A 20,556-nucleotide genomic window follows, 5' to 3' on the forward strand; every position below is an offset into this window, starting at 1 on the left:
TAAGAGCTCTTTAGAGACCATATGTAATAATCCTCTTTCATATATATTGATTTTCCCTAGCATTTATAAGTTACAGTTACTTGATCCTTTCTGAGCTTCAGTTTCTCTTTGTGTAAAGAAAGGATAATAGTATCTTCCTCAGCCGGGTGCAGTGGCTCATGCTTGTAATCCCAGCACTTTGGGAGGCCGAGGTGGGTGGATCACAAGGTCAGGAGATCGAGAGCATCCTGGCTAACACAGTGAAACCCTGTCTTTACTAAAAATACAAAAAAATTAGCTGGGTGTGGTGGCAGGTGCCTGTAGTCCCAGCTACTTGGGAGGCTGAAGCAGGAGAATGGTGTGAACCTGGCAGGCGGAGCTTGCAGTGAGCCGAGATCGCACCGCTGCACTCCAGCCTGGGTGACAGAGCGAGACTCCGTCTCAAAAAAAAAAAAAAATAGTATCTTCCTCATAGAGTTATTGTAATGATTGAGAAGTTCATGAAAAGAAAACTCACTTATTATGCTGCCTGGACATTGTGAGCCCTCAATAAGTGGTAGCTGTGATGATGATATTAATAGTTTTTTTTATATAGTCATGTCTGTCAGTCTTTTACTTCATATTTTTCTCTTAGGAATCAGCTTAGGAATTCCTTCAAGTTTGTTAAATATTATGTTTATTATAACATCTAAGTTATCCTGAAACCATATATTAGGTTTATTCTTTCTTAACAGATTTGAAATTCTACCTTAATGTGCCGAGACCAGCTCAGTCAGGGAGACCCTAACCAAGCGGCGCTAGAGGAATTAAAGACACACACACAGAAATATAGAGGTGTGAAGTGGGAAATCAGGGGTCTCACAACCTTCAGAGCTGAGAGCCCCGAACAGAGATTTACCCACGTATTTATTAACAGCAAGCCAGTCATTATTAGCATTGTTTCTATAGATATTCGATTAACTAAAAGTATCCCTTATGGGAAACGAAGGGATGGGCTGAAATAAAGGGATGGGTCTGGCTAGTTATCTGCAGCAGGAGCATGTCCTTAAGGCACAGATCGCTCATGCTACTGGTTGTGGTTTAAGAACTCCTTTAAGCAGTTTTCTGCCCTGGGTGGGCCAGGTGTTCCTTGCCCTCATTCCAGTAAACCACAACCTTCCAGCGTGGGTATTATGGCCATCATGAACCTGTCACAGTGCTGCCGAGATTCTGCTTATGGCCAGTTTTGGGGCCAGTTTATGGCCAGATTTTGAGGGGGGCCTGTTCCCAACATGTCCCCCTTCTTTGATTTGCAAATCTATAAAGGCAAGGGCAGCTTTGTCATGGTGAGCTACTTCTTGCAGGAGTCAGGATCCACATCTGCAGACTATAGAAAGACAAACAACACAGATTAAAAGCACAATCATCATTGAAATTACAGGGCTTCCAAGTGTTTTTATCCATTTTAATGGGTTACTAGCTGCTAATCTGTCTGCAGCTCCTTTAAGCACTCCAGTTCTTGGCATTAAGGTCAGGTGTGCCTGGGATGCTTTGAATATTTGTTCTTTTAATTTTGCTATATCCAAAAACAAGTTTGTAGAGTGTCCTTCTAGACGCTTTTTTATTCTTTCCCAAATTTTGATCTTGTTAAGAGCTATTAATAGTTTCCACAAATCCTTAATGTTTAGCTCCTAGAGCGGGCCATATCATTTGAGGTTGAGGTGCCACTATACCACCATGGTTCTAGATAATAGGAACTCTTGGCGTACTTCTTCTTATATCTACCACCTGAACATTTTGTTGAGACCATCTGAACATAAGTATGGCCATGGCACGCAGACTGAGAAGTGCAATTCAAGCTAAACATCCCCTTAGGGGACCAATTAATAATGATTCCATAGGAATCATTGTGCAGCACCTCTGCCTGTTCTGCAATGCAATCTTCCTAAACAAGTACGTTCATTTTTTTCTGGCCAGGTTCAATTTTGTTTACAAATAGGTTTTTGAGGGTGGTATGCCTCAATTATAGGAGCAGATTTATTATGGTAAATACTGAGATCAGAAAGCTGTGTAACTTTATCATAGAGTGATTACATCTAGGCATTATTGCCAGCCAAGATTGATAAATATGCCCAATAAGTGTAATTGTTCCCTGTGTCAGCCCTTACTGAAGGAATACTCATAGCAGTGGTGATAACCGCTGTCATAGCTACCATTAAATTACTCATTGTGACTGGTTGTCCCACTTTCCTCAGGTTTTCTTCCGCCATCTATGACAGCTTCTTGATCTGTCCCCAGGTAGTTGACTGTGTTCAACGGGTGTTGCTTGTGACAGCTGGGGTCCTCCTCAGTGTCAGTCTCGAAATGGCTGCAACAGGGTGGGGGGTCCTCGAGATCCTCCCAGAATCTCTTCCTTGGCATCTGGCTCATGATAAGGTTTCAGGTGTCTTGATGGTATCCAAATCGGCTGTTGATTTTGGCCTGGAGAAACACAAGCATAACCTCTACCCCAAGTTATTATTTTACCTATTTCCCAACTTTTTGTTATCAGATCTCTCCACCAAACTAGTTGTTGTGCTTCTGTCTTTGCAGCTGGTTTCTGTAGATGCTGTTCAGCTGCTGATAACATCTGGCATTTGGGCAGGCTCAAAAAATTTAAAGTTAATAATGCTAGATTCAATTGTGTATGGGCTGTCCCATAATCCCTGTCTCTCCCTCTTTTTTGTTTTTGTCATCAGTTGTTCATCTGTATGAAATCATAACTGAGCATTTTCAATTAACTGTGTAGAATGAACCACGTATGAAGAATCAGATATCACATTAACAGGCAAATCAAAAGCAGTCATTACCTCAATTACAGCTACAACCTTCGCTTTTTGAACTGAAGTATAGGGCGTCTGGAAAACTTTACCTTTTGATCCAGAATAAGAAGCTTTACCATGACTAGACCCATCTGTAAAACAGTGAAAACACTTAGCAGGCTGCAGGTTGTTTACCACAGGAATTGTAAATGCAAACTGTTCACAGTCTTGCTCAGCTAAGGGGATAGTAAAGAAACAGTCTTTTAAATCTATGACTATTAAAGGCCAATTTTTTGGAATTATAGCAGGAGAAGGCAATCCTGGCTGTAATGCTCCCATAGGTTGTATAACTGAATTGATGGCTCTTAAGTCAGTTAAAATTCTCCATTTACCTGATTTTTTCTTAATTACGCAAACTGGAGAATTCCAAGGGGAAAATGTTGGAGCTATGTGCCCATTTTCTAATTGTTTAGTAACTAATTTCTCTAAAGCCTCCCGTTTCTCTTTACTTAGTGGCCATTATTCTATCCAAATTGGCTTATCTGTTAACCATTTTAAAGGTATAGGTTCTGGAGGCTTAACAATGAGCACCATCAAAAATGATATCCTAATCTTTGGCGGGAACTTTGTCTTTCCACTTGAAGCGGTTCTTCCAAAGCTTGCAGATTTTTTTCTAGTCCCATACCAGGGATATACCCCATTTCATGCATTATATGTTGACTTTGAGGGCTATATAATTGTTCTGGAATTAGAACTTGTGCTCCCCATTGTTGCAATAAATCTCTCCCCCATAAATTTGTAGGTACAGAAGTTGTAATTGGTTGAATAGTCCCAGGTTGTCCATCGGGCCCTTCACAATGCAAAATATAACTACTTTGATATACTTCAGGGGCTTTACCAACTCCAACTATGTTAAGTTGAGTGGGTTGAATTGGCCACGCAGATGGCCAGTGCTGTAGAGAAATGATTGAAATGTCCGCTCCTGTATCTACCAAACCTTTAATTTTTTTTCCCTAAATAGTTACTTCACAGGTAGGACGTTTATCAGTAATTTGATTTACCCAATAAGCTGCTTTGCCTTGTTTATTTGTGCTTCCAAATATATTGTGTTGGTTTAATTTCACTTTTCCCCATTCCCACATATGGCAGAATAAGGAGCTATGCTATGCACTCTCCTGGCTCTGCTTTCTAGGGAACAGAAGTAGATATAACAATTTGAATTTCCCCATTGTATTCTGAATCCATGACTCCTGTACGTATTTATACCCCTTTTAAACTTAAACTAGACTTTCCTAAAAGTAATCCTATTGTCCCCACTGGCAAGGGTCCACAGACCCTTTGCGGGGGTTCCCCAGGCAGAAGGCTCACAGTTTTGTGCAGCATAAATCTACTGTGGCACTACTGGCTGTGGCGGGGAACAGACATTGTACAGGGGTGAGGGAATGGCCTGAGCTGGAAATGCACCGGTTTGGAATGGGGCCCAGGACGGGCCCCTCATTGCATTTCCCGAAATCAGGTTCCCATCTTTATTAAACTTAGAGTGACACTGATTAGCCCAATGTTGTCCTTTTTTACATTTTGGACATATTTCAGGCTCAGCAGTTTTCTTTTTTCAGCTATCTGGTGGCCTGACTTGCTGATTTTTTCTACATTCTTTTTTAGTATGACCATGCTTCCCACAGTTAAAACAACCTCCAGGAAATGGAGTATTTCCTTTATCCACTCTTAGTCCTGCCATTGCTCGTGCTAGCAGAGTAGCCTTATGCAGATTACCTCCGATAACATCACAGGCCTTGATAAAATCAACTAAATGTGCTTTCCCTCTGATAGGTCGCAGAGCAGCCTGGCAGTCAGGATTAGCATTGTCAAAAGCTAATAACTGCAGCACTATATCCTGAGCAGCCAAATCTGCAATCACCTTTTTGTTTTGAGATGAAATCTCACTCTGTCGCCCAGCCTGGAGTGCAGTGGCGCGATCTCGGCTCACTGCAAGCTCCGCCTCCCGGGTTCACGCCATTCTCCTGCCTCAGCCTCCTGATTAGCTGGCACTACAGGCGCCCGCCACCACACCCGGCGAATTTTTTGTATTTTTAGTAGAGACGGGGTTTCACCATGTTAGCCAGGATGGTCTCGATCTCCTGACCTTGTGATCCACCCCCCTCAGCCTCCCAAAGTGCTGGGATTACAGGCATGAGCCACTGCACCCGGCCTGCAATCACCTTTTTAAGAGACTCCTGTAACCAAGCTATAAAATCCACATATGGTTCTTTTGGTCCCTGTTTTATAGCACTAAAGGAAGCGTATTGTTCTCCACATGAAGGGATTTTTTCCCAAGCTCTAATGCACACTCCTCTAAGCTGTTCTATGGCATCATCCTGCATGACCACTTGTGCATCTAAACCAGCCCAGCCGCCAACCCCCAAAAGTTGGCCTGTAGTTATATTAATTTGAGGCTGGGCCTGGGCGTTGCAAGCAGCCTGAATGGAAGCTTCATGGGCCCACCAAGTTTTAAATTGTAAGAACTGAGCAGGAGTTAGACAAGCTTGAGTAAGAGCATCCCAGTCAGTAGGAATCATCTGACTGGAAACAGCAACATTCTTTAACAGTCCCATTACAAAATGAGAACCTGGTCCATACTGATTTATAGCTTGTTTAAATTCTTTGAGCAATTTAAAAGGAAAAGGCTCAAATGTAGCTGTAATTTCCCCGTTGTTCTGGGGGGTGTATTCTAACAGGGAACTGTCAAGCCTGTAAATCACCCTCTCGTCTAGCTTGCTGAATTCCTGCCTGAATAGAACTAAGAGCAGTCGCTCAAGGTGCTGTTCGAACAGTCACTGGGGCAACTACTTTTCATCCAGTGTCCTCTGGAAAAGAAAGATCTGGAGGGTCATTTTCTTCAAAATAATAATGAGGGGGTGCAGAAGGATAGGGATGAACCTCTCTCCTTTACCGCTTTAGCTTTAGCTGGCAAATAAACCTGCTCTGTAATCTCTTCTGTTACTTCGTTATACTCTCCTTCCTCCTCATCATCAGCGTGAAAAAGTTCCAAGGTGGAACGAACCACAGCCCACACTTGTCCCATTGTTACCCTGATGCTTCTGAGCTCCCCTTCTTACTCACTATGGGGATTGCTTTAAGAGTACTCAGGTGTCCTCCAGCTAGTTCCACGTTCTCCAACTGTCGCTCCAGCGACCCTTTGATCTGGATTCGAGCCCCCACGGTGGATGCCACTTGCCGAGACCAGCTCGGTCGGGGAGACCCTAACTCAGCGGTGCTAAAGGAATTAAAAACACACACACAGAAATATAGAGGTGTGAAGTGGGAAATCAGGGGTCTCACAACCTTCAGAGCTGAGAGCCCTGAACAGAGATTTACCCACGTATTTATTAACAGCAAGCCAGTCATTAGCATTGTTTCTATAGATATTTGATTAACTAAAAGTATCCCTTATGAGAAATGAAGGAATGGGCTGAAATAAAGGGATGGGTCTGGCTAGTTATCTGCAGCAGGAGCATGTCCTTAAGGCACAGATCGCTCATGCTACTGCTTGTGGTTTAAGAACTCCTTTAAGCAGTTTTCTGCCCTGGGCGGGCCAGGTGTTCCTTGCCCTCATTCCAGTAAACCCACAACCTTCCAGCGTGGGTGTTATGGCCATCATGAACCTGTCACAGTGCTGCCGAGATTTTGTTTATGGCCAGTTTTGGGGCTGGTTTATGGCCAGATTTTGGGGAGCCTGTTCCCAACATTCATGAAACTAAATTTATACTTTTTTTTTTGTTATACTTTAAGTTCTGGGGTACATGTGCAGAATGTGCAGGTTTGTTACATAGGTATACACATGCGTTGGTGGTTTGCTGCACCCATCAACCCGTCATCTACATTAGGTATTTCTCCTTATGCTATCCCTCCCCCAGCCCCCCACCCCCTACAGGCCCCGGTGTGTGATCTCCTGCCCCTGTGTCCATGTGTTCTCATTGTTCGACTCCCACTTATGAGTGAGAACCTGAGGTGTTTGGTTTTCTGTTCTTGTGTTAGTTTGCTGAGAATGATGGTTTCCAGCTTCATCCACATCCCTCCAAAGGACATGAATGCATCCTTTTTTATGGCTGCATAGTATTCCCTGGTGTATATGTGCTGCATTTTCTTTATCCAGTCTATCATTGATGGGCATTTGGGTTGGCTCCAAATCTTTGCTATTGTGAACAGTGCTGCAGTAAGCATACATGTGCATGTGTCTTTATAGTAGAATGATTTATAATCCTTTGGGTATATACCCAGTAATGGGATTGCTGGGTCAAATGGTATTTCTAGTTCTAGATCCTTGAGGAATCGCCACACTGTCTTCCACAGTGGTTGAACTCAGTTACACTCCCACCAACAGTGTAAAAGCATTCCTATTTCTCCACGTCCTCTGTAGCATCTGTTGTTTCCTGACTTTTTAATGATCACCATTCTAACTGGTGTGAGATGGTATCTCATTGTGGTTTTGATTTGCATTTCTCTAATGACCAGTGATGATGAGCTTTTCTTCATGTTTGTTGGATGCAAAAATGTCTTCTTTTGAGAAGTTTCTGTTCATATCCTTCACCCACTTTTTGATGGAGTTATTTGTTTTTTTCTTGTAAATTTGTTTAAGTTCTTTGTAGATTCTGGATATTAGCCCTTTGTCAGATGGGTAGGTTGTAAAAATTTTCTGTAGGTTGCCAGTTCACTCTGTTGATAGTGTCTTTTGCTGTGCAGAAGCTCTTTAGTTTAATCAGATCCCATTTTTCTATTTTGGCTTTTGTTGCCACTGCTTTTGGTGTTTTAGTTATGAAGTCTTTGCCCATGCCTATGTCCTGAATGGTATTGCCTAGGTTTTCTTCTAGGGTTTTTATGGTTTTAGGTCTTACGTTTAAGTCTTTAATCCATCTTGAGTTAATTTTGGTATAAGGTGTAAGGAAGGGATTCAGTTTCAGCTTTCTGCATATGGCTAGCCAGTTTTGCCAACATCATTTATTAAATAGGGAATCCTTTCCTCATTTCTTGTTTTTGTCAGGTTTCTCAAAGATCAGATGGTTGTAGATGTTTGGCGTTGTTTCTGAGGCCTCTGTTCTGTTCCATTGGTCTATATATCTGTTTTGGTACCAGTACCGTGCCGTTTTTGTTGCTGTAGCCTTGTAGTATAGTTTGTAGTCAGATAGTGTGATGCTTCCAGCTTTGTTCTTTTTGCTTAGGATTGTGTTGGCTATGCGGGCTCTTTTTTGGTTCCATATGAAATTTAAAGTTTTTTCTAATTCTGTAAAGAAAGTCAATGGTAGCTTGATTGGGATAGCATTGAATCTATAAATTACTTTGGGCAGTATGGCCATTTTGATGATATTGGTTCTTCCTATCCATGAGCATGGAATGTTTTTCCATTTGTTTGTGTCCTCTCTTATTTTCTTGAGCAGTGGTTTGTAGTTCTCCTTGAAGAGGTCCTTCACATCCCTTGTAAGTTGTATTCCTAGGTATTTTATTCTCTTTGTAGCCATTGTGAATGGGAGTTCACTCACGATTTGGCTCTCTGTTTGGCTGTTTTTGGTGTATAGGAATGCTTGTGATTTTTGCACATTGATTTTGTATCCTGAGACTTTGCTGAAGTTACTTATCAGCTTAAGGAGATTTGGGGCTGAGATGATGGAGTTTTCTAAATATACAATCATGTCATCTGCAAACAGGGACAATTTGACTTCCTCTTTTCCTAATTGAATATCCTTTATTTCTTTCTCCTGCCTGATTGTCTTGGCCAGAACTTCCAATACTGTGTTGAATAGGAGTGGTGGGAGAGGGCATCCTTGTCTTGTGCTGGTTTTCAAAGGGAATGCTTCCAGGTTATGCCCATTCAGTATGATATTGGCTGTGGGTTTGTCATAAATGGCTGTTATTATTTTGAGATATGTTCCATCAGTGCCTAGTTTGTTGAGAGTTTTTCGTATGAAGGCTGTTGAATTTTGTTGAAGGCTTTTTCTGCATCTATTGAGATAATCATGTGGTTTATGTCACTGGTTTTGTTTATGTGGTGGATTATATTTATTGATTTGCGTATGTTGAACCAGCCTTGCATCCCAGGGATGAAGCCAACTTGATCATGGTGGATAAGCTTTCTGATGCACTGCTGGATTTGGTTTGCCAGTATTTTATTGAGGATTTTCTCATAGATGTTCATCAGGGATATTGGCCTGAAATTTTTTTTTTTGTTGTGTCTCTGCCACATTTTGGTATCAGGATGATGCTGGCTTCATAAAATGAGTTAGGGAGGATTCCCTCTTTTTCTGTTGTTTGGAATAGTTTCAGAAGGAATAGTACCAGCTCCTCTTTATACCTCTGGTAGAATTTGGCTGTGAATCCCTCTGGTCCTGGACTTTTTTTGGTTGGTGGGCTATGAATTGCTGCTCAATTTTAGAACTTGTTATTGATCTGTTCAGGGATTTGACTTCTTCCTGGTTTAGTCTTGGGAGGGTGTATGTGTCCAGGAATTTATCCATTTCTTCTAGATTTTCTAGTTTATTTGCATAGAGGTGTTGATAGTCTTCTCTGGTGATAGTCTGTATTTCTGTGGGATTGGTGGTGATATCCCTTTTATCATTTTTTATTGCATCTATTTGATTCTTCTCTCTTTTCTTCTTTCATAGTCTAGTGGTCTATCTATTTTGTTGTTGTATTCAAAAAACCAGTTCCTGGATTCATTGATTTTTTGAAGGGTTTTTTGTGTCTCTATCTCCTTCAGTTCTGCTGTGATCTTAGTTATTTCTTGTCTTCTGCTAGCTTTTGAATTTGTTTGCTCTTGCTTCTCTAGTTCTTTTAATTGTGATGTTAGGGTGTTGATTTTAGATCTTTCCTGCTTTCCTGTGTGGGCATTTAGTGCTATAAATTTTCCTCTACACACTGCTTTAAATGCATTCCAGAAATTCTGCTGCACTGTGTCTTTGTTCTCATTGGTTTCAAAGAACATCTTTATTTCTGCCTTCATTTCGTTATTTACCCAGTAGTCATTCAGGAGAAGGTTGTTCAGTTTCCAGGTAGTTATGTGGTGTTGATGAGTTTCTTTTTTTTTCTTTTTCTTTTTCTTTTTTTTTTTTTTTTTGAGATGGAGCCTCGCTCTGTCACCCAGGTTGGAGTGCAGTGGTGCAATCTCAGCTCACTGCAAGCTCCGCCTCCTGGGTTCACGCCATTCTCCTGCCTCAGCCTCCCAAGTAGCTGGGACTACAGGCGCCCGCCACCATGCCTGGCTAAATTTTTTGTATTTTTAGTAGAGATGGGGTTTCACCATGTTAGCCAGGATGGTCTCAATCTCCTGACCTTGTGATCCACCCGCCTTGGCCTCCAAAAGTGCTGGAATTACAGGCATGAGCCACTGCGCCTGGCCTTGATGAGTTTCTTAATCCTGAGTTCTAATTTGATTGCACTGTGGTCTGAGAGACCATTTGTTATGATTTCTGTCTTTTGCATTTGCTGAGGAGTGTTTTACTTCCAATTATGTGGTCAGTTTTAGAATAACTGCCATGTGGTGCTGAGAAGAATGTATATTCTGTTGTTTTGGGGTGGAGAGTTCCGTAGATGTCTATTAAGTTCACTTGGTCCACAGCTGAGTTCAAGTCCTGGATATCCTTGTTAATTTTCTGTCTTGTTGATCTGTGTAATATTGACAATGGGGTGTTGAAGTCTCCCACTATTATTGTGTGGGAGTCTAAGTCTCTTTGTAGGTTTCTAAGAACTTACTTTATGAATTTGAGTGTTCCTGTATTGGGTCCATATATATTTACGATGGTTAGCTCTTCCTGTTGCATTGATCCCTTTAACATTATGTAATGCCCTTCTTTGTCTCTTTTGCTTTTTGTCAGTTAAAGTCTGTTTTTTCAGAGACTAGGATTGCAACCCCTGCTTTTTTTTCTTATTATTGCTTTCCATTTCCTTGGTAAATATTCCTCCATCCCTTTGTTTTGAGCCTATGTATGTCTTTGCCCGTGAGATGGGTCTCCTGCATACAGCACACCAATAGGTCTTGACTCTTTATCCAATTTGCCAGTCTGTGTCTTTTAATTGGGGCATTTAGCCTGTTTACATTTAAGGTTAATATTGTTATGTGTGAATTTGATCCTGCCATTATGATGCTAGCTGGTTATTCTGTCTGTTAGCTGATGCAGTTTCTTCATAGCTTCGATGCTCTTTACAATTTGGTATGTTTTTGCAGTGGCTGGTACTGGTTGTTCCTTTCCATGTTTAGTGCTTCCTTCAGGAGCTCTTGTAGGAGAGGCCTGATGGTGACAAAATATCTCAGCATTTCCTTGTCTGTAAAGGATTTTATTTCTCCTTTGCTTATGAAGCTTAGTTTGGTTGGATATGAAATTCTGGGTTGAAAATTCTTTTCTTTAAGAATGTTGAATATTGGCCCCCACTCTCTTCTGGCTTTTAGGGTTTCTGCCGAGAGATCTGCTGTTAGTCTGATGGGCTTCCCTTTGTGGGTAGCCCGACCTTTCTCTCAGGTTGCCCTTAACATTTTTTCCTTCATTTCAACCTTGGTGAATCTGACAATATGTGTCTTGGTGTTGCTGTTCTCGAGGAGTATCTTTATGGTGTTCTGTGTATTTCCTGAATTTGAATGTTGGCCTGCCTTGCTAGGTTGGGGATTTTCCTGGATAATATCCTGAAGAGTGTTTTCCAACTTGGTTCCATTCTCCCCATCACTTTCAGGTACACCAATCAAACGTAGATTTGGCCTTTTCACATAGTCCCATACTTCTTGGAGGCTTTGTTCATTTCTTTTCACTCTTTTTTCTCTAATCTTGTTTTCTTGCTTTATTTCATTGAGTCAATCTTCAATGTCTGATATCCTTTCTTCTGCATGATCAGTTTGGCTATTGATACTTGTGTGTGCTTCACAAAGTTCTTGTGCTGTGTTTTTCAGCCCCATCAGGTCATTTATGTTCTTCTCTAAACTGGTTATTCTAGTTAGCAATTCGTCTAACCTTTTTTCAAGGTTCTTAGCTTCCTTGCATTAGGTTAGAACATGCTCCTTTACCTTGGAGGAGTTTGTTATTACTCACCTTCTGAAGCCTGCTTCTGTCAGTTAATCAAATTCATTCTCCATCCAGTTTTGTTCCCTTGCTGGTGAGGAGTTGTGATCCTTTGTAGGAGAAGAGGTGTTTTGGTTTTTGGAATTTTCAGCCTTTTTGCTCTGGTTTCTCCCCATCTTCATGGATTTGTCTACCTTTGGTCTTTGAAGTCGGTGACCTTCGGATGGGGTCTCTGAGTGGACATCCTTTTTGTTGGTGTTGATACTATTCCTTTCTGTTTGTTAGTTTTCCTTCTAACAGTCAGGCCCCTCTCCAGCAGGTGTGCTGGAGTTTGCTGGAGGTCCGCTCCAGACCCTGTTTGCCTGGGTATCACCAGTGGAGGCTGCAGAGCAGCAAAGGTTGCTGCCTGTTCCTTTGGAAGCTTTGTCCCAGAGGGGCACCTGCCAGATGCCAGCCAATGCTGTCCTGTATGTGGTCTCTGTCGGCCCCTACTGGGAGGTGTCTCCTAGTCAGGATACATGGGGGTCAGGGACCCACTGGGAGGTGTTTCCTAGTCAGGATACATGGGGGTCAGGGACACACTTGAGGAGGCAGTCTGTCCCTTATCAGAGCTTGAACACTGTGCTGGTTGATCCGCTGCTGTCTTCAGAGCTGCCAGGTAGGGACGTTTAAGTCTGTTGGAGCTGTGCCCATAACCACCCCTTTCCCCAGGTGCTTTGTCCCAGGGAGGTGGAAGTTTTATCTATAAGTCCCTGACTGGGGCTGCTGGCTTTTTTTCAGAGATGTCCTGCCCAGAGAGGAGGTAGTCTGGCTGCAGGGGCCTTGCTGAGCTGGGGTGGGCTCCGCCCAGTTTCAACTTCCCAGTGGCTTTGTTTACACTGTGAGGGTGAAACCACCTACTCAAGCCTCAGCAATGGTGGATGCCTCTTCCCCCAGCAAGCTCAAGCATCCCAGGTTAGCTCAAACTGCTGTGCTAACCGCGAGACTTTCAAGCCAGTGGATCTTGAGTTTACTGGGCTCCATGGGGGTGGGACCTGCTGAGCCAGACCCCTTGGCTCCCTGGCTTCAGCCCCCTTTCCAGGGGAGTGAATGGTTCTGTCTTGCTGGTGTTCCAGGCGCCACTGGGGTATGAAGAAAAACTCCTGCAGCTAGCTTGGTGTCAGCTCAAATGGCGGCCCAGTTTTGTGCTGGAAACCCAGGGCCCTGGTGGCGTGGGCAGCGAAAGGAATCTCCTGGTCTGCAGGTTGTGAAGACTGTGTTAAAAATGCAGTATCTGGGCCGGAGTGCACGGTACAGTCCCTAATGGCTTCCCTTGGCTAGGAGAGGGATTTCCCCATCCCCTTGCATTTCCCAGGTGAGGTGACGCCCCACCCTGCTTTGGCTCATCCTCCTTGGGCTGCACCCACTGTCCAACTAGTCCCAATGAGATGAACCTGGTACCTCAGTTGGAAATGCGGAAATCACCCACCTTCTGCATGGATCTTGCTGGGAGCTGCAGACCAGAGCTGTTCCTATTCGTCCATCTTGCCAGCCAAGGCCAACTTTTTTTTTTTTTTTTTTAGACGGAGTCTCGCTCTGTTGCCCTGGCTAGAGTGCAGTGGCACAATCTCAGCTCACTGCACGCTCCACGAGGTCAACTTTTTTAGATCTCACATATGAGTGAGAACATGTGATATTTGTCAGAAACATCTATTTTAGAAATCACTTATATATCTGTGTTTCTAAAGATTTGTAGTTTTCTTCTTGCTGGCTCTAAAGGTTTATTTTTCAGTTTATTCCTAGTTTTGTTGTCATTAATGAGGTTGTAAATTTTTTTTCTAATTGGTTATTAGTTATATATAAAAATTATTTTTATGTTTATTTTATAACTGACCTTCATTTAGTTTTAACTAATATGTGACATAAATTATACACTGTTTAAAATAGCTGTATCATATTCAATTTATACACCATTTCTAGACTTAAAAGAACAATTAGATCTTTAACTTGAGATGCTTCACCTACTGGGTGAAGATCTCTATATGCCTCATTTTTTTTTTTTTTTTTGTCAGTGGTAAGACGATCTGAAACAATGTATGACCTGTAAATTATTACCCTTGAATCTATTATGCTTTGGATATGAAATTAGAGGATATTGTTTATTGTAACTGAGTGATTACATTTTATATACATTTTTTCTACTACACTTTGTTGTAAATACTTGACCCCAGAACCAGTTTATAGGATTCTGATTGTAAAACACATGAATATATTGTTTAAACTTGTTTTATGAAGTTTTTGATATACTATAACAAAGTATTTTTAAGATTCCAAGGTCTAGAGAAGAAAAAGATACAAATTGGTTATAAATCTAATATTAAATCTTAATATTAAATCTAATATTAAGTCTGCTTTTTTTATTATACTTTAAGTTCTGGGGTACATGTAAAGAACGTGCAGGCTTGTTACATAGGTATACATGTGCCATGGTGGTTTGCTGCACCCATCAACCGTCATCTACATTAGGTATTTCTCCTAATGCTATCCCTCCCCTAGCCCCCCACCCCCAACAGGCCCAAGAATACAGTGCATTTTAAAGAAAGATTTTTTTATCTCCAGTATAATTGCAGATAAGATGTTGTAACTTGAATTGTCTCAACTGACAACTTGGAGACTCATTTTCACTTTTTCACAAAATCCTATTGTTTCAGTGAGACAAACGACAAAAGCAGTAATACAAAAGCAATAATCTGTCCAAAGAAACACAAAGAAAAGAACATATTATTTTATACTGTTTTGCTTATATTGTTTTGCTTTTTTTTTAACAAAAGGAAACATGGTATTATCTTGCAGTTTATGACTAACATAGTATAATACTCATTTGCTTTTTATGAAGTGCCACAGAAATTTCTAACATAAATTGAAGAAAATGTGGATGTTTTGACACCAAAATTTTGTGTGTGTGTGTGTATTTCTGAGCTGGCACAGCCATGTGCAGCATTTGGTGGTGGTTCTTTTCATAGGATGAGCTGTTAGCCAGCTTCACAGAACCTTGGATATCATGTAGCCTAGTTCCTCCTCTTGGTGCTCCCATCTCTCAACACTGTTTGCTTTCAGTTCGTTCATGCAAGTTCAATGAAATCACCTTAACTTAGATTCTTCTTTTGCATGTTCATGATATCATAATAATTATTTTAAAAAACCCCAATTGCCCTGTTTTTCTTAGCTCTTCACCTGAAAGACTATGAAGACATCATCCCTCCTGTGGAGATCTACTCTCTGCTAGCACTCTGCGCATGCGCCAGCAGAGCCTTTGGAACTTGTTCAAAAGCTTTCATTAAACTTAAATCTTTAGAGACCCTCAGTTCAGAACAGAAACAGCAGTATGAAGACCTTGCTTTAGAAATCTTCACCAAACATACTTCAAAAGATAACAGAAAACCTGAATTGGACAGCCTTATGGAAGGGTAGGCTAATTTTAATTAGTGGATGCCATTCTATCTTATTAGAAGCTTGGATTTCTAGATGTACAATGTTTAATGTAGGAATTAAAGCACTGAATTTTGAAGCAATTCACATTAACATTATACCCTATTTTATTTATTTTTACAAGTGTATTCATGCTTTATTTTGTCATTGTAAGAAAGGTTTTTTCTTGAAATAACTTTTTTAAATGAAAGTATTTGATGTTCATCTCAGACGTTTTATTCTTTAGGTTTTTTTTAAGTGTATTAAATAAAGTTAGACTAATGAGAAGTTTTAAAGTATAATGAATTGTTTCTCCCCGTTTTACAGTGGAGAAGGGAAACTGCCAACATGCGTTGCCACAGGAAGCCCAATCACTGAGTATCAATTCTGGATGTGCAGTGTATGCAAGCACGGTGTCCTTGCTCAGGAAATAAGCCACTACAGCTTCTGCCCCTTATGCCATAGTCCAGTGGGATAAAGGAATGATAAACTGTATATAACTGTAAAATATATGTAGCATATATACATGGCTATATGCTGTATATGTAATAAGGTTTATTTCTGTGAGTTTTGTATGAAAATCAGCCTCATTATTTATAGTTGAATTTTTGCACAAAATATATGTTAATAAAATAATTTTTATGGCAATACAACTGTGAAATAATAAGGCCGATTTTCATATAAATGTATGAAAATCAACCATATTTTCTCTCACCCTCTCTCTTTTGTTTATCTTGTTTTTGGTTACATGATACCATGGAAATATTCCAAATAAATTTTTTTCTCACAGTGTCAAGGTAACTGAATTCATTAAAAAATCTTGAAGGGAGTAGGGAGTGGGGGAAGCATGGGAGTGGGGCAAAGTTGAATTTAGAGAATTTTTATAACCCATGTTACAAGGAAGTTAAACAATTGTAATAATGAAATGAGGTTTCTCTATAGCCATATTTAATTAAATAAGTGTCGAATGTCTTCTTTATTATATTTTCAGAAGTGAGGCGATGGCATTTTAAGACATTTTTTACAATCTGAATTGTTTCTAATAGCCCTATTCTTCTATTTTAAAACCTGTCCTTTTAGTCTCATTTAAGAGATGGCATTTGGAATTTACACTTTCATATGATTGTGCAGAAAACTTGCCTCTATTTATAATGAAGATAACTTAAACAAAAATATCCATTTTGTAGTTATAGCTTCTGTTGAAACATTGTCACTAAGCTGGACCATTTATTTACACAAGTATTGTTGAGGGAGTGATTTTTTCTTGATATGCATCTGTTTTCATTTATTATTAATTTGAAAGATAAACAGTTGTGATCCATAATGGATCATTTCTTATGTCTTTTACATAGCTAATAATGTTCTCTGTTTATTTCTCATGAATTCCCATTTTGTGGCTAAAGACCAGACCTTTGCACTCTTTCATCAAGATTATTTTATTGAGGTTTGGCTTACGTATAGTAGAGGCAATACATAGAGATACGCAACTTTGTTTTTGCAGCTACAATACACTTTCTCAATCTCATATGTTTTTGTCTTGTAGAGACAGAGACAAGTTCAGCATGTTGCAGATTGGGAATAGTGAGCTATGAGAAGAGATTTAGAGCCTAGATGAGCTTAGGATAGAGAGTGGGCTCATTGGCCTAAATAAAAAGAGAAGACCAGAAGTCTTTGAGGTCTCTGTCTCTATTCATGCGCCTCGTGGAAAATTACCTTGGTACAATGGTAGCCTCTAAATAGACTGCCTCACAAGCTATTCCAGAGGTCATGGAACAGAAAGCCTTATAAACCAAATAAAAATTCTCAAAATACATTGGTTTATTGAACCAATTTGCATTACACAGTGAGGAACAAGGAGAAAGCAATGATAGATTAACACTGTCAGTGTAACGTGCCAGTGGAGTGGAAAGACCGCAACACCTGAATCCTGGGTTTTGTAACGTTTTTATGTCCTGACTCACATTCTGTCACATAAGCTTTCCCCTAATAGTCGGGTTACAAAAAGGACCAGAGTGGCCGCTTGAGCCAGATGACTCAATCAGATGAAATGTGCCTGAGGCCAACGATGTACACTTGCTCTATAGAAGGGTGTCAGGGGCAAGTACACTTCACCACAGCAATAGCTTGCCTATTAGTCTGCTGAGCAGTCATGAATTTTATTGTATTTCTTGGGTAAGGACAGGCCAGAATGAGTGTCACCAGTGGGTAATTGAATCAACTTCTCACACATACTGAAGGCTTTATATGTCTCATGCATACTTAGTGTATCATGAATATTTGGTATCTTTGTGGCTTTTCATATTTTTAGTGCTTCATGAATATTTGGTATCTCTTGCTCCTTTCTATCTGTGGTCACACATACACGCTCTATTAACTTTGCCTAATATGTCTCCTAAGTTACTAACTTACTTACCTAAATGTAACACAATGAATTCCAGCTTTCTCATTTGTTGTATACCAGAATGGGAAATTTCCCCAAATCAGAAAATCACATCCTAACAAAGAAGTCTGTCTAAGACAGTACATCTCCTGTTGAACTTGCATCTTTCCACAGGACTTTCTGTTTTTAGGGATGAGACTATTCTCTGCTTCATCAAGGAAAGAGAAATGTTCAGGGTTGTAGGGATGGCACACTTATTAGTTCTGCCTGTCTGAAAGGTTCCTGCAGGACAGTTTGGTCAGAGCTGCAATTCTTAGTCCATGGTCTAATGCTTGAGTATCTCTCCTTTCCCTTTCCTGTCTCAGGAATCAGCTGAGAATTCATTCGATTGTCATGCCTCTAGCCCCTTACTGTGATTTGTTGGTTACACTTTCATTTGCTTTAATTCTAGAATCACCTGTTGACTCCTCAGACTTGACCTAACTTTGGAAACTCTCTTTTGGAGCCTTCTCATTTCCCCCTAATTCTGTGCTGCCTGAGCCCTAGAATTTTCCCACCAACAAATTATTCCAGGTAGATCCTAAGTTGCTGGATCTAGTTGATATTTAAACAATATCTAGTTGATATTTCTCATTCAGTTGGATCCAGAAACCAGTATCTCTAAAAACAACCTCTCATACCTTGTGGACCTAATTTTGTGTGTGTGTGTGTGCGCGCGCGCATATGTATATAGACAGACACATCTTTTTTACTTTTGTAAAAGCTTATGCCTCTTTGGTATCTATATCTGTGAAAGTTTTAATGATCTGCCATAATGTCTTGGGGACCTTTGTCTTCTGTGTAAATGGTACTAGAAAAAACACCTATATTATGAGTCAATCTAGTTGGTTTTATTCGACATGAAGGAAATTTCCAGATAACAACACTAACAAACTCTCCCTTGACTAGGGGGACAAAGAAAAGCAAAACTGACCATAAAAAACAATTACCTGGTGAGAAGTTGCATAAACAGAATTAGGTAGTATATTGAAGACAGCATCATTAAACAGTTATGTTGTTCTCCTTGCAAAAAACATGTACTGACTTCCCGTTGAGTAATGCCAAGTTGTTTTTTTAATTATAAAACTTGCCCTTAATTACATGTTTCAAAGTGGTGTGGTGGGCCAAAATATTGAAATGATGGAACTGACTGATAAAGCTGTACAAATAAGCAGTGTGCCTAACAAGCAACACAGTAATGTTGACATGCTTAATTCACAAATGCTAATTTCATTATAAATTGTTTTGCTAAAATACACTTTGAAACTATTTTTCTGTATTCCAAGAGCTGAGATCTTAGATTTTATGTAGTATTAAGTGAAAAAATACGAAAATAATAAACATTGAAGAAAAAAATAACTTGTGTTTATTCCACGTTTTCTTTATCTATAACTTACGGAGAACACGGTGTTTGCTGTGTCTTCATTTAAGTATTCTGATGGGGGTTGGTTAGGAGGGTATTGGGCTCCAGAGTGGAGAAGGGGAAAAGGGAGCAGGAGGTACAATAGATATACAATACCACTTTTGCTACCAAACAAGGGGGGAAGAACCCCAACAACCTTCCAGAGGCACTAGGCAAATGTCAGATATTGGAGGTTGCTGTGAGCTACTCCTTAATGGTCATGCTGAGTTCTCATTTAGGAACGAAGGAAATTATGTCCTACTAGACCTATAAGAGAAAATAAAGAATACTAAATTTGATAATGCAGCTCCAAGATTTTCTACTCAGTTTCAAAATGAAAATAGGAATATTGTATTGCCTCTACTGTCTATTTTAAAGACCATTTTCTCAATTCATTTTTTTCTCTAAGAAACTAATATTTACTGTTTTTTTTTTTTTTGAATATAAAAAGCAGGCCAGGCGCAGTGGCTCACGCCTATAATCCCAGCACTTTGGGAGGCTGAGGCGGGCGGATCACGACGTCAGGAGATTGAGACCATCCTGGCTAACATGGTGAAACCCCGTCTCTACTAAAAATACAAAAAATTAGCTGAGTGTGGTGGCGGACGCCTGTAGTCCCAGCTACTTGGGAGGCTGAGGCAGGAGAATGGCGTGAACCCAGGAGGCAGAGCTTGCAGTGAGCCAAGATAGTGCCACTGCACTCCAGCCTGGGTGACAGAGCAAGACTCCATCTCAAAAAATAATAATAATTAAAAAAAATAAAAAGCAAAAATGTTCATGGCAGAAATTTTCAAAAATACGTAACGGTATAGATGAGAAAGTAAAATTAGTTGATCTTTATAAATAAAATATTTTAGTTGAATGTAAGAGATGAAAAAAACTGAAGTGACACTGAAGAAATTTGTATAATTGGTTTCTTCGTACCAAAATCAGTATTTGTTCTTAAGAGATTTCTTTAAAATTAAAAGAAAGTAGACATTAAAAGGCTTTGGGAAGCCGAGGCAGGCAGATCACAAGGTCGGGAGTTTGAGACCAGCCTGGCCAATATGGTGAAACCCTGTCTCTACTAAAAATACTAAAATTAGGCAGGCATGGTGGCGGGTTCCTGTAGCCCCAGCTACCTGGGAGGCTGAGGCGGGAGAATCGCTTGAACCTGGGAGGCGGAGGTTGCAGTGAGCCAAGATTGTGCCACTACACTCCAGCCTGGGCGACAAAGCGAGACTCTGTCTAAACAAAAAAACAAAACAAAACAAAATTATTTAGCTAATTTGTTGTTTGGCAGTTTAAATTTCTAGGTAGTAAAATTGAGAGAGATTTAGAAAAAATGAGATGCTTCTACACACTACAATGGCTAAAATTGACAAGAGAAATGGTGAGGGTATAGAACAGCTGAAACCCTCATACATTGCTGATGGAAATGCAAAACAGTACACTCACTTGGGAAAAGTTTGGAAGTTTCTTCTAAATTTAAATATACACTTAACATAGAACCCA

General features: G+C 40.3%; 1 protein-coding gene across 5 annotated transcripts in view; it reads left to right on the top strand.

Moving 5' to 3' along the window:
• The window catches only part of WDR35 (WD repeat domain 35), a 77,005-nt gene extending 60,968 nt beyond the window's left edge, over positions 1-16,037 (top strand). For all 5 annotated transcript variants that reach the window (XM_054677706.2, XM_054677708.2, XM_515315.7 and 2 more), the window contains 2 exons: positions 15,000-15,240; positions 15,569-16,037. In XM_054677706.2, coding sequence (XP_054533681.1) covers positions 15,000-15,240; positions 15,569-15,719 — 392 coding nt within the window. In that variant the 3' untranslated portion in view covers positions 15,720-16,037. The remainder of the gene's footprint in view (positions 1-14,999; positions 15,241-15,568) is intronic.
• The last annotated feature ends 4,519 nt before the right edge of the window (positions 16,038-20,556 follow it).

This window comes from Pan troglodytes, chromosome 12 (assembly GCF_028858775.2).
Source record: "Pan troglodytes isolate AG18354 chromosome 12, NHGRI_mPanTro3-v2.0_pri, whole genome shotgun sequence".
NCBI lineage: Eukaryota > Metazoa > Chordata > Mammalia > Primates > Hominidae > Pan > Pan troglodytes.